The sequence below is a fragment of the Lobosporangium transversale genome (assembly GCF_002105155.1).
Source record: "Lobosporangium transversale strain NRRL 3116 chromosome Unknown BCR41scaffold_38, whole genome shotgun sequence".
NCBI lineage: Eukaryota > Fungi > Mortierellomycota > Mortierellomycetes > Mortierellales > Mortierellaceae > Lobosporangium > Lobosporangium transversale.
Window position 1 is genome coordinate 300,937 of NW_019029016.1, and position 13,179 is coordinate 314,115.

A 13,179-nucleotide genomic window follows, 5' to 3' on the forward strand; every position below is an offset into this window, starting at 1 on the left:
GTAATAAGGGATTCCCCCAAAAGCGATTGATGAACGAAATCTATTTCATTATATTCACAATACATTTTGCAAGAAGTATATTATTAATTATTATTTTTTTTTTTTTTTTTTTTTTTTTTTTAAAATCACCAAAAGCTTAAATGATTGATCACACTCACGTACAAAATTCAAGGCATTGTTGTTTAGCTTTTGGTGCGCCTTGCATGCTGTAATGGCCCCATTCTTGATTGTTGGCTCCTTCCCATACTGCTGGCATGGCCAAGGGATCTCATTCAGTGGGATGGTGAGATCGGCTGACGGAATGAGCGGCGTTGTTTCCTCTGGAAAGAGGATTCTACAACAGACACAGCAAAAAAACTCTGGAAGTACCCCTGCTCTTGCGAGGCTATTCTGTAATACTCTTCTCGAAAGCAACGGCCCAGAGTCCATTTCTTCATCTTCGATAAACTCTACCGGCACCTCTTCTTCTTCTTCTTCTTCTTCTTCTTCTTCTTCTTCTTCTTCCAAAACCTGTTCCTCCTGTTGCTGTTCCAAAGGCCATCCATCATCCTCATCAACCACAGGGATGTCCATATATTCAGCATCATCACCACCATCTTCTTCTTCCGACTCCCTGTGGCAGATAGAGAGGTCTAAAAGCTCATACTCGTCATTAACGCCTTCTGAACTCCGCAAAGGGACATCCAATAAATGATCTTCTATCGCAACTGTTCCACCACTGACAGTTGCAGCCTCTCCATGCTCATAATCGCCTGCGTTGGAAAAGGACATTGTGTTTATAAGAGATGAGAGCAAAAAGTAGTTGAATGTAATGTGAAATGAGAGAGGAAAAGAAGCAAAGAAGGCAAAAAGAAAAAAAATTTAAAAAAAAGACCTCATTTTATTTAAGCTTTTCATTTTATTTATTTTATTTTTTATTTTTTATTTATTTCTTTATGTCTTTATTTTATTTTTTATTTATTTTATTTTTTTTATTTTTTTTCTTCATTTCCACCTTCGTCCTCGTCTTGATCCCCGTCCTGATCCCCGTACTGGTTCCAATCTAAGTCCAGTGCTTACGCTACTACCGATACTCGGTGCCGGCGATAGCTTATCCGTGGCCGCACTCTGTGCAGGGCTTTTCTTCACCCCAACATCTCCCCCCGGATTGCTGAGATGTCTCTTGCCATGGCCCGAACTTTGGAATCTTCTATCCAAAAGTTTTTCCTCCTCCTCCTCCTCCTCCTCCTCCTCCTCCTCCTCCTCCTCCTCCTCCTCCTCCCTGCCTCCTCCCTGCCTCCTCCCTGCCTCCTCCCTGCCTCCTCTTCTCCCTCCTTCTTCTCTTCCTCTCCTCCTTGACTTCTTCCTCTTCCTTCTCCTTCTTCTCAACCTTTCCCATCTTCCTTGTCATGCTTCTCGTGGTTCTCGTGGTTCTCGTTCTTTCTGACTTGGGGATGTTTGGATGCTCTGTAACGATCTTGAATCGGCTTGGCATGGGGATGGAAATACGACTCTGCGATCGGTTGATGGGCGAGACTGAAGTCGATGGCGACGACAACAACGACAGATTGGGAGGGCTTTGTAGTAGTGATGGCTGCTTGGATGATACATTGGTGGAGGAGGAGGCGCGAGAAAAGGGAGCGCGAGAGGAGGAGGCACGAGAGGAGGAGGCACGAAAGGAAGAGGCATGAGAGGAAGAGGCATGAGAAGAAGAGGCATGAGAGGAAGAGGCATGAAAGGAAGAGGTCCCAATCACCGCTGCCACTCTCGCTACCATACCAGCCCCTACTCCAGCGTCTACCTTGTTCTCGAAGGTCTTCACCGGAACTTCCTGCAGATCCTCATTACGGACCACCGACGTCTCGATCCTAGACATCGTCTCGACCACCAACCTGACACTGACAGCAAAGCTGTGGGTACCACTTCTCTGGTACCCGCGAGCTTCGAAGACACCGGCAACCTCGAACCACTGGAAGTTCTCGCCGCTGCGGTACAGCTGCATGAGATGAGCGTATGCAGGATGGGCCCTCATCTCTTCCAGTGTACCGTTGGGGATGACGATCTTCCCCTTGCATTGCTGCCCACGCATGGTGTACGTTGCCGACGCCCACAAATTGTCCTTCTCATCCCTTGCAGGCGAGAACACTTTCACAACCTGAAGGGGCATCTCGAAGCGAGGGAAATCCATTGTAATTAAAAATAAAGTAATAAAGGTTGATAATATATGTCTGAGGGAGCAAAGGAAGTAAAGGAAACGGAGACAGTGAAGGGAATGAAAGCATTGAAGGGAATGAAAGCATTGAAGGGAATGAAAGCAGTGAATCAAGAAGAAAAAAAAGGGAAGCGAAATGAACATGAAGAAAAAAAGAGGAGGTGAAAAAAGCACACGACCAAGCAACAGATCACATCAATGATCATCAGAACAAAAAAGGAAACCATCGATCAGTAAAATCTTTTTTTTCATACACCATCACATACATTTAAAAAGCCCATGTCTTCACAGACTGGGGCCTGGGGCCTCATCTTTGCATCATTCGAGAGGGAATCTCATGCTCTTACAGCTACTTTGCGCATTTGAAAAAAAAAAAAAATAATCTCGCGACCCGTCACTTTGGAGAGCAATAACTCATCAAAACTGATGCTGGGGGCCTGGTTCTTGCATCAATCGAAATGAAATACCGCGCTCTACCGATCAGCCAAATTTTGTAAAATAGGACAAGGTCCGCACGGTCTCTCGTCCATATCTCATGATAAAACCAGAGCGTTCAGTATCCGCAATTCCAGCAACGGACAAAAATGGAAACACAAAAAAGATCAAAAAAGGCATCAGAAAAACCAAAAAAGGCGTCAAAAAAGGAAACACAGCAAAAAAAAAAAAAAGCACAATCCTTAATAAGGCAATCGATATTTTTTTTCAGCCCATAACTTTTCAGAAGATTTTTTTTTGATTGAGCACTAAAACAGGGTTTTCTCCATAATGCTATAGGTAGATCTTTCTGAAATTTGAGTAGCTGTGAGAGCTTTTGATTACCTTCCGAATGATACTCGGATAAGGCCCCAGGCCCCAGTATTGGTGAAGATATGGGTCTTTATCCTCGTAGCCATGGTCCATATGTGTGTGACCTCTTTTATTCCTTCTGACCGAGAAAACTAAAATAAAATAAATAAATCTAGCGTTCGCTCTGATCTACTCTCTATCTTCTTTTTTCTCGCTCAGGAACACATCCAGCGTATTGAAGTTCCAAATGAGCGAGTATGACACTTCTGATCCAATTATACACTCTCTCCAGAGCCAGCTGGCTACACTCACCAGCCGGCTTGAAGCTCTCTCGACTAGCTCTGAATCCAGTCGATCGAACCCCTACTTGGTTCCAAAAGAACCAGCTTACGAAATTACACCTGACGACTCCCCAGCAATGGACGGGAAAGATTTTTTCAAACATAAATCTGGAAACCGTGCAGACGATCTTGCATATGCAACAGAAATGGCTAAAGAGATGCAGTCTTTTGCCAAAAACACAACCCAAACCTATTCTGCACCCAAATCGGCACTCATTGACTGGCCCGACTCTTCCTCTCACCACAGTTCCATGGACAAAACAATCTCACGCTATCAATCACGATTGGCAAACCTTACAAGACCACTTGATCAATTTGCCACGGAAATGTTTTCCTACGAAGTTGACCCTGCGGTCGCACAAGCGTGTTTACAGCTCGCACAGACAATGCGTGAACATATTGCACACCTGGCACAGCAAATGTCAAGCGACAGAGAGGACCTTGTTTACCAAGCGCACAAAATTTCAGTCACCAAGGACACAGTTGATCCACCAATTGTCTCTACTTCAGACTTCATTGAAGCCAGCAAATTGGCAAAGAGTGTTCGTCAGGCTACTAACCCGACAAGACAACGGGCATACAACAGGAGGACTCAAAACCGGAGTTTCTTTAGCGCAAATACTTACAGACCCATTTCTAATTCTAGCCAATCTCATCCATCGGGTCAAACTCAGACCGCCCACTATCAAAATGACAATGGTTCTTTTTTTGGGCAAGGCCGAAATCCAAGGAGAGGGGGACGAGGCCGAGGCCGAGGCTACCAAACCCCTCAATCCAACCAGACAAGTCAGGCACAGACTGCAGGCCAGCAGTAGGTGGCCGTTTACAGATTTACAGAGAAGCATGGGCTCTCATAACCGACAACGAATGGGTCAAGTCGGTCGTCTCCGAGGGATTCAAAATCCCTTTCCACAAACGGCCACCGATATCCAGTTCAACAGCGTACCAAGCTCGAGTAGCAGCGGAGGAAGAGAAGGCGATCGATCAAGAGGTAATCGCACTCTTAGCCAAAAGAGCAATAGAGGTCGCTTCGGGCCCTGGTTTCAAGAGCCGAATATTCACTATCCCCAAGAAAACCGGGGACATTCGTCCAGTCTTAAATCTAAGACCGTTGAATGCCTACGTCTCAGAGCGGCACTTCAAAATGGAGACGATGACGACAGTATGCGCAATGTTACAGAAGAACGACTTTGTGACAAGCATCGACCTATCAGACGCATTTCTTCACGTACTAATCCATCCAGATTATGGATAGCGAAGACGACAAAGGAAGTCTTACGCTCATTATCCGTACCAGCGACCCTTTCCTGTGTAATCTTTCTCTTTAATAAATCTCGAGCTACAGAACTACCCTTAAACTAAAAATAAACTTTTTTTTTTTTTTTTTTTAAATTCTCTCTGCTGGCTGATCTGGTACTACATCTTTCTTTTTCGACCGCTAAGAATCGTATGCTCCTTGGGTGGCCGTGGGCGGGACAGGAAAGGGTCGCTGGTACGGATAATGAGCGTAAGACTTCCTTTGTCGTCTTCGCTATCCATTATCCTTCATAGTCCAGCGACCCTTTCCTGTGACTCCAGAGATCAGCTAAGAATGGTTGTTGTGAAATTGCACCTGGTTCTACTTGACAACCGGTAGAAGTTCTTGTAAACCTCTTGCGAGGCCCATCGGCCCTGCATGACGATCTCATCCAGGTCGGAACCTTTGAGGGCTGCTAGTGTGGAACCAGCGGCGCGTGCCTTAGGAATTCGAGTTTGTGATGGCATGGAAGCAAGGGACATGACACTCTTGATGTGGTTGCTTATTCGTTCCGCTCCTGTAGGTGAGTCTGGTTCGTTGACGTAGCGAATGAGAGGGTTATATGATAGATCTGGGAGCGTTGGATGTGGCCATTTCAGATTGCGGCCAACTAATCGTCGTACATAAGTCTTCCATGTGGCAACCAGACATAATAGTGGGTCAAGTGTATGGATGGAAAGGAGAGAGGATGTATCTTGGTGGACTCCTTGCCTTGTCTGTTTCGGTCTTACTACGTAGACGTGTATTCCTTGTCTAGTTTCTTTACAACGTGAGAGGTCGATACGTTCGATATCGCTAGGTCGAAGAAATAAACACATGCCTAATAGCCAACACAATTTTTTGGTCAATTCCATGGGTGAAATGGTATCGTTGTCACCTAGAGCTCGGAAGTAGTCGAGAACTGGCGTAATGTCGATATCTATATCTTTAGCAGGACAGACTTGATTGGCTTTAAGGACTTTGAAGAATTTGTTGAACGTATAGTCGTCTTCGAATACTTTTGAACCTGGGTATAGGCCTTTGAGATGTGCTCGATACGTTAAAATCGTCTGAGGTGACCAACCTTTAGCTCGTTTACCCCAAGCAAAGTAGTTGATGAGTGCTGTTGGGTTGGCCCTAGCGGGGTCAATATGGTTCCTTTGGCACCAACTGATGTATCCTTTCTGGATATGGTTATATTTTTGACTTTTTTTAGTCTCTGAGGCCGAGTCAAGTAATACCTTTACGGCGTCCTCGTTGAGGCCTTGCTCCAAGAGACCTTGGCGCCGTCGATATTCCAGGCTAGCAAGCACCATGCCGGGTTCTTGTTCAGGATCCCCGGGTCTCGTGGCGAGGATGAGTGCACTGCTGCTCGTGTTAGATTGAGTGGCGTCGTCGTGGTCATCGCTCGGATAGTCGGGTACCATATCGCTCCTGTCCAATTGGGTGTGATCACCGTGGCTTTGAGGCGCTCTCTCTTTAGACGGTCCAGAATTTGGGGAATCAGGTTCCATGGTGGACATATGTATAATCTGCCCAAGTTCTTCCATGGTTGCAGTAGCGCATTCTGCTAGGGCGGACGGGTCGTACTTCCACGACATGTATGTCGGAAGTTGAGTGTTCTTGTGAGAGGCAAATAGGTCGATCTTGTGTGGTCCCCATAGTTTGTCTATGGCTTGGAAGCATTCGGGTTTGAGGCTCCATTCTAGTTGGGTGTTTAATTGCCGGCTGGGTGGATCCGCCGGGTTGAACTCCGATGGTACGAAGGACGTCGAAATCATTGTCCCTGTCTGTAGGCAATGTTCCCAAATCTTTTCCGCAAGTTCCATTAACTGTGGTGACTTCGTTCCTCCAAATTTGTTCACATACGCGATCGTCGTTGTGTTGTCGCAGTACAAGTGAATTCGTTTGCCTTGTAATTGAGGTAGCTTGGTGGCATACCATACTACCATCAGTTCTTTCCAATTGATGTGTTGGCTGTGGTCCGACTGGTTCCATACTCCTAAGTAGTGATAGTTCTTGTGGACTATTCCCCAGCCCGTGTCGGACGCATCCGTGAATATCTCCTCTTGAGGGGTTTGGGTTATCCAAGTGTGGCCGTTCCATTCTCGCAAATTGGTTATCCACCACTGGAGGTCCTCCTTGGCTTTCGTCGTCAACGAAATAGATGCCGTCCATGAATTCCCTTGTCGGAGAGCTTCGTTTCTCAGCTGGGTGAGGTTCTGAGTTCTTAGTCGTGCTGGAAGGACTGCTGCTGTCATGGACAGAGCTTTGCCTATGAATGATGCTAATGCTCTCAGAGTCATTTCTCCTTTCTTTATCATCTTGGATGCCTCTCTGCGGACATCTCGGATCTTGTTCTTGGGTACCGACAGTGTCATCTTGGGCTGTCGATTGTGAATCCTAGGTGTTGGACTGTCTGTGTCGGCTTTAGATGTGATTTCGACTCCTTCACCTTGAATCCTACGGATGCTAGTCGCTGGAGAACCATCTCGGTATGTATCTCCGACAACTGTTGTGATGAGGCTACTATCAGGATATCGTCCAGATACGCTGCTATCCTTATCCCTTTCCTTCTGGCCCATTTCAGCACTGGTTTCAGCATCTTGGTGAATACGTAAGGGGCTAACGACAGCCCGAAGGGGAGCACCCGAAACTGGTAAGTTTTCTCCTTCCATTGAAATTGAAGGAACCGGCGTGATTCGGGGTGTATTAGAATATGTAGGAAGGCATCCTCTAAGTCTATACTCGTCATGTAATCCTTTTTGTTTATCATATTGCAAACCGTCTTCATTGATTCCATTTTGAAATGAGGGGGTGAAATAAATTTGTTCAGTGGCTTTAGGTTCAATACGGGGCGTAGATCCCCCGTTTTCTTTGGAATAGTAAAGATGCGGCTCACGAACCCATGTTCTGAAGCTTCCTCTATGGCTTTCTTGGCTAATAATGCTACAATTTCTTGTTCTATCGTCTTCATTTCTTCTTTGGAGCGGACGCTGCTGTGTGTTGTTGTATTGCTGATTGGTGGTAGCGAATCGAACGGGATTTCGTATCCATTCTGAATAACTCTGCGTACCCATTTCTCGTCTGTTAATAGATTCCATGCTGTTTGGTAGAGGTGTAGTCGACCTCCTACTGGCGCCCCCTTCCTTGTCCCCTTCCCCGTGTGGAAGGGGAGCTCCGAAAAAATTGGCCGCCCAAGCCGTAATTATTATTTTGCTGTGGTTGCGTTGTTTGTTGGCTTTGAGTCTGAGGGGTCGCTTGTTGATACTGCTGTGTTTGAGTAGCTGAATTGTTTCCAAAGCGACCTTGCCTGCCTCGGTAGTCTCTACCTCGGTTAGGATTGCTGTATTTCTTGACATTTTGCGAAAGCTTGGCATGTTCAAGTAAATCGGCTGTTTCGACCAGTTGGCGTCTGGTCGATGTGTCTGGAGGAGTGATAAATTTCTTTTCCTTGTAGAATGCTTCAGTGCGGATTTTATTGATCTGCTCGCAGAGCATGGATATTTGAGTTTGGACTGTATCCAGGGTGCGGAGGATATGTAGTACTGGAACGTCCTCACCGTTTTGAGAGACAAGTGCATGCGCTGTTGCAGCGAGTGGCCTCGTAATGTGTGCTGCTTTTGTTGCCAGTGTGACCAATTTCTGATCAGCATTCTTGAGACTATCGGAAATAGCCCATTCTTTGGGGATTGCTGGAGGTGTGTATTCCATATCTTCCACTTTTGGAAATTGGCTAATATCGTAGTAACGTTGTTCCTCGTCATTAAACTTAACTGTGTGGAATTCTTTTCGTCTCTTGAGGGAAGGCATGACCTGTTCCAAATCCTCGTAGGGTGCCAGGTAGCACAGGGGCTCCGCGCGACGCATAAATGGGTCTTGGATTGGTGTGTCTGGCTGGTGGAACGCGCCTCCGTTCTGGGAGAACTGCGTGAGAGCACTGATAGCTTGCAGGATCTCCGGAGGGAGGGCATATCTGTTTTCTGGAAGGGAAGTGTTACTGGGTAGGGTGGATGGTGGAGCGGGGTTGCCCTCCAGGATCGAAGGACCGGGATTGCCGTCCGTAGAGTTAGAAGCAGTGTATGTGTTGTGGACATTGTTATCGTTGAAGTTCATTTTTCTATGGAGATGGACGTGTTCCGGAAGCTCGAGAAAAAGAAAGATGTAGTACCAGATCAGCCAGCAGAGAGAATTTAAAAAAAAAAAAAAAAAAAGTTTATTTTTAGTTTAAGGGTAGTTCTGTAGCTCGAGATTTATTAAAGAGAAAGATTACACAGGAAAGGGTCGCTGGACTATGAAGGATAATCGTCATTATCCATCGAGCCAGGACCATATATGTGTTATCTTCTTTTATTGCCTAATTTAGCGAACTTTTCAAAAAACTACCCTTAAATAAAAGAAATAAACTATATAAATCTGCTCTGCTACCAAGTTGGATCTGCATCTTCTTTTGTTTCGCCAGGAACGTATCCGCATTCATTTTAGATCACTACTGCTACTTCCCCTTATGTCTATCACTCAAGATGAAACCATCGCTTCACTTCAACAACAACTGGCTACGTTGGCTAGCCAATTCGCTGATCTTCAGCGCTCCAAGGAGGAACAAGATCTAGCCATGGAGACCCCTACTCTCATTCAAACTTACAAGCCCACACAAGATGATCTCGAACGCTTCCCCTTCTTGGAACCAAAAGATCCTTCTTCCGTCTTTCAACAAGACATTACCGACGAGAAGCTTTGGGAACAGTTCAGACAATTTCCAAAAACATTCATTGGCCATATGAACCTCCCAAGCTCCCTTCAGCTGTTTCTCTTAAAACCCATCAAAAACATCATGATCAACAACTTCGAGCGCTACAAAAACGGTTACTCAACCTTACTCGCCCACTACATTTGTTCGCTCACCAAATCACTTCCATGGAAATCGATGATAAAATGGGTACCGAAGACATCGCCGACATTTGCGGCACCTTTGTCACACTTATGCAGGAACAGATTACTGGTACGATCGGCAGGATCAACAACATGCGACTTGAAAATCTTCATGCCGCAATGGGCTCAACCTACAAGCAAACATCATTGGAACTTGTGGATCCAACTAAATTCCAGGAGGAAATTAAGACCAATAAAGCCTTACAAAATTTTTTCAGCCCCCGACAGTTTCAAACTAGCAGTAGTTCAGATAGAAAAAATAAGACAAACTCTAATTCGTCTTACAACTACAAATTTGGCAACAAAAGCAACGAAGGCCGTTATTTTTACGGGGACAACAATTACAGACGGGGGGACAACAACTACAGGCGAGGAGACAGCAACAGCCGAAGAAAGGACAGCAGCTACCGGAGATCAGACAGCCGCCGGAGAGACCGAAGCAGCAGCCGCCGACGACAAGAGAGAAAGTCGGGGGAAGAATCACACTCTTCTTAAACGCATGGCGAAATGTTACAAAAGATCAAACACTCCTAGAGATAGTCAAGGAAGGTTACTCTATCCCGCTCTTGAACGCACCCCCAATTTCAACATCCCATCCTCCACCTTACCCGCTATCGGAGAAGGCGACAAAGAGTGTGGACAACGAAGTGCCCGCTTTGCTAACGAAGGGTGCAATAGAATTCGCGAGTGGACCCGGATTTACAAGTCCGCTCTTCACAATCCCCAAAAAGACTGGAGACGAAAGACCTGTCCTAAACCTGAAAGCATTAAACCAGTACTTACCTACACAACACTTCAAGATGGAGACAATCCATCAAGTATGCAATCTAATAAAGAAAAACGATTATCTTACCAGTATAGATCTGAGCGATGCATTTCTTCATGTGCCGATACACCCAGCATCACGAAAATATCTTCAATTCCAATGGAGGGAACAACTGTACCAATTCAAGGTCCTACCATTCGGACTCTCCCTAGCACCATTGATTTTCACCAAGATACTGAAGCCTCTACTTCAATGGGCACGAACAAAAGGAATAAGAATATCAGCTTACCTCGACGACCTGATAATCGCAGCACCGAGCAAGGAATCATCCCAACGTGCAACAGCACTAGTCTTGACAAAACTGAAAAGCCTAGGTTTCTTGACAAAGGAATCCAAGTCGAGTCTTCAACCGAAACAGATACTGGAACATCTGGGATTCGAGATAGATACAACGACGATGACCCTGAGTGTACCGGGCAAGAAAATCCGGGACATTCGTCGAGAAGCGTCCAAACTGGCCAACAAAGGGATCTGCACAGTCCGTCAGCTATCATCCTTCATAGGCAAAGCGAGCGCAATGACAGCCGCAGTCTTTCCAGCTCGCCTCAAGGTTCAGCACTTCATGGCAGACAAGATTCATGCATTGAAAAATTGGATCCCTCATGGGAACGCTCAATATCTCTGTCAACCAAAGCAACGGAGGAACTCCTTTGGTGGAGAACACATCTCAAATCATGGAATGGGAAGACATGGATCGCAACCAACCCAGAAGTCGACATTTACACCGACGCATCGGATTCAGGATGGGGCGTAGTCATCAACAACCAGACAATCAAGGGATCTTGGTCAGACAGTCTTCGAGAACGACACATCAATTACAAGGAAATGCAGGCCATTTTCTACGCCCTGAAACAACCAGAAGTGAGGGGACGCACAGTGAACGTGATAACGGACAACATCACGACAATGGCTTACATCAACCACTTCGGCGGGACACGATCTCCAGCACTGATGACGCTAGCGACATCGATATGGGAATGGTGCCTGAAGACAGAGACAAGGATCAAGACAACCTACGTGCCCTCAGCATTCAACCCCGCAGACGCCCCATCCCGGCGCCTGACAGGACAACTAGAATGGAGCATCGACAAAGAATTCTTCAAAAAGCTCCAAAGACGATGGGGCCCTCACCACGTCGATCTATTCGCCTCGCCAATAAACAACAAAGTGACGAAGTTCATGAGCTGGGAACCAACTGCAGGAGCAATAGGGCACAACACCCTTCAACATCATTGGCGCCAATTCGGCAACGTTTACTTATGCCCGCCGTGGAAGCTCATCCCCCTAGTATTGGAGAAAATCCGAGAGGAGAAGATAGAAGCAACCTTAGTGACACCTTATTGGCCTTCGGCGATGTGGTATCCAACAATCAAGATGATGGCAGTGGACCATCCAATACCAATACCTCGCCATCAAGTTCTCCCAGCGCCGGGAAACGCACCAGACATTCTGGCCAAAAATCCCCATTGGTCATTATGCGCTTGGAGGGTAAGAGGCGACGACTCGAAGCGAAAGGCTTCGACCCAGCCACGGCATCGATAGTTGTGGACAGTCCTGAGTTACAACGCAAGCAACGCGCATACGCCAAGATACAAGACAGGTATATCCAGTGGGCCACAGCACGCAATGTAGTCGCCATGGTACCACAGCCACCTCAACTATGTAACTGGCTTGCCTCCGGAGTCGCAATCCACGGATGGTCAGCTTCAACAGTGGACGCATATAAAGCCGCAGTCATTCATATGTATGACGACAAGAGCACATTCAACGATCCGGACTTTCTGTTATTTTTCCAAACTCTACGTCGTCGTGAGATCAAGCATACAAAGGAACTCAATATAGACATCAAACCCGCTGTCGAATATTTACAACAACTAGGGCCTAACAGTTCTCTCACTCTCCTTATTCTCACACAAAAACTGTGTTGGCTACTCGGTACATGTGGGTTTCTCCGACCAAACGATATCATGTGTATCGATCTATCAAATGACAAATTCCATATCGATGGCATCGTTGTAGTCCTTCCAATTTTGATTCCCAAGGAAACACGTGGTGGCAGCAGGATATGCAAATACACCACAGTTAAGAATCACACCGACAGTTCCCTTTGCCCGGTGATGACCTTCACCGAACATCTCAAAAGGATTGAGACTCACGCTATCAGCGTACCGCACCCTAAGGACCAAAGCATTCGATATCGTCCTTTAATACGAGATATCAGAGACCTCAAAAAACCCGTGGGAGCTGATCGAATAAGCAATCATATCTCAGCCATCAGCAGCAAGCTCATTCTTCCAAATGGCTCCAAGTTACCCAAAGCCAGGGCTATTGGTTCCACCCAAGCCATTAAACAAGGCGCCAGTGTCGACGATGTAGTGGTACAAGGCAATTGGTCTTCATCAATTCTGTTCGACAAGTTCTATCGACTGAACGCAGCAACAGCCACTAATTTCACCTCGATGATACTGTCTTAAGGAATCTGCTCTGGATCCACATATATGGTCCTGGCTCGATGGATAGTAGCTGGCCAAGTCGAATAACATGACGACTTAAGCTTATTATCCGAGAGCCAGGACCATATATGTCCCACCCTATACCCACCCTTTTGTCTTTAGTTTTACTATTTTTTCCTGGCTCACTATCAAGAAGATGCAGATCCAACTTGGTAGCAGAGCAGATTTATGTATATATAGTTTATTTCTTTTATTTAAGGGTAGTTTTCTGAAAAGTTCGCTAAATTAGGCAATAAAAGAAGATAACACATATATGGTCCTGGCTCTCTGATAATAAGCTTAAGTCGTCATGTTATTCGACTTTGCCAGCTATT

General features: G+C 46.0%; 3 protein-coding genes across 3 annotated transcripts; 1 reads left to right on the forward strand and 2 right to left on the reverse strand.

Moving 5' to 3' along the window:
• Positions 1-268: 268 nt before the first annotated feature.
• Positions 269-771, reverse strand: BCR41DRAFT_373305 (hypothetical protein; the record flags this gene model as incomplete). The annotated part of the gene is made up of 2 exons (XM_022026762.1): positions 269-334; positions 370-771. 2 exons carry the CDS (start codon positions 769-771, stop codon positions 269-271), a joined length of 468 nt encoding a protein of 155 aa, XP_021878355.1.
• A 418-nt stretch (positions 772-1,189) lies between these two features.
• On the reverse strand, positions 1,190-2,167 carry BCR41DRAFT_399349 (hypothetical protein; the record flags this gene model as incomplete). Its single annotated transcript, XM_022029056.1, has 1 exon — positions 1,190-2,167. One exon carries the CDS (start codon positions 2,165-2,167, stop codon positions 1,190-1,192), a length of 978 nt encoding a protein of 325 aa, XP_021878356.1.
• Positions 2,168-9,101: 6,934 nt separating this feature from the next.
• Positions 9,102-9,630, forward strand: BCR41DRAFT_373307 (hypothetical protein; the record flags this gene model as incomplete). The annotated part of the gene is made up of 2 exons (XM_022026763.1): positions 9,102-9,459; positions 9,584-9,630. 2 exons carry the CDS (start codon positions 9,102-9,104, stop codon positions 9,628-9,630), a joined length of 405 nt encoding a protein of 134 aa, XP_021878357.1.
• Between the last annotated feature and the right edge of the window lie 3,549 nt (positions 9,631-13,179).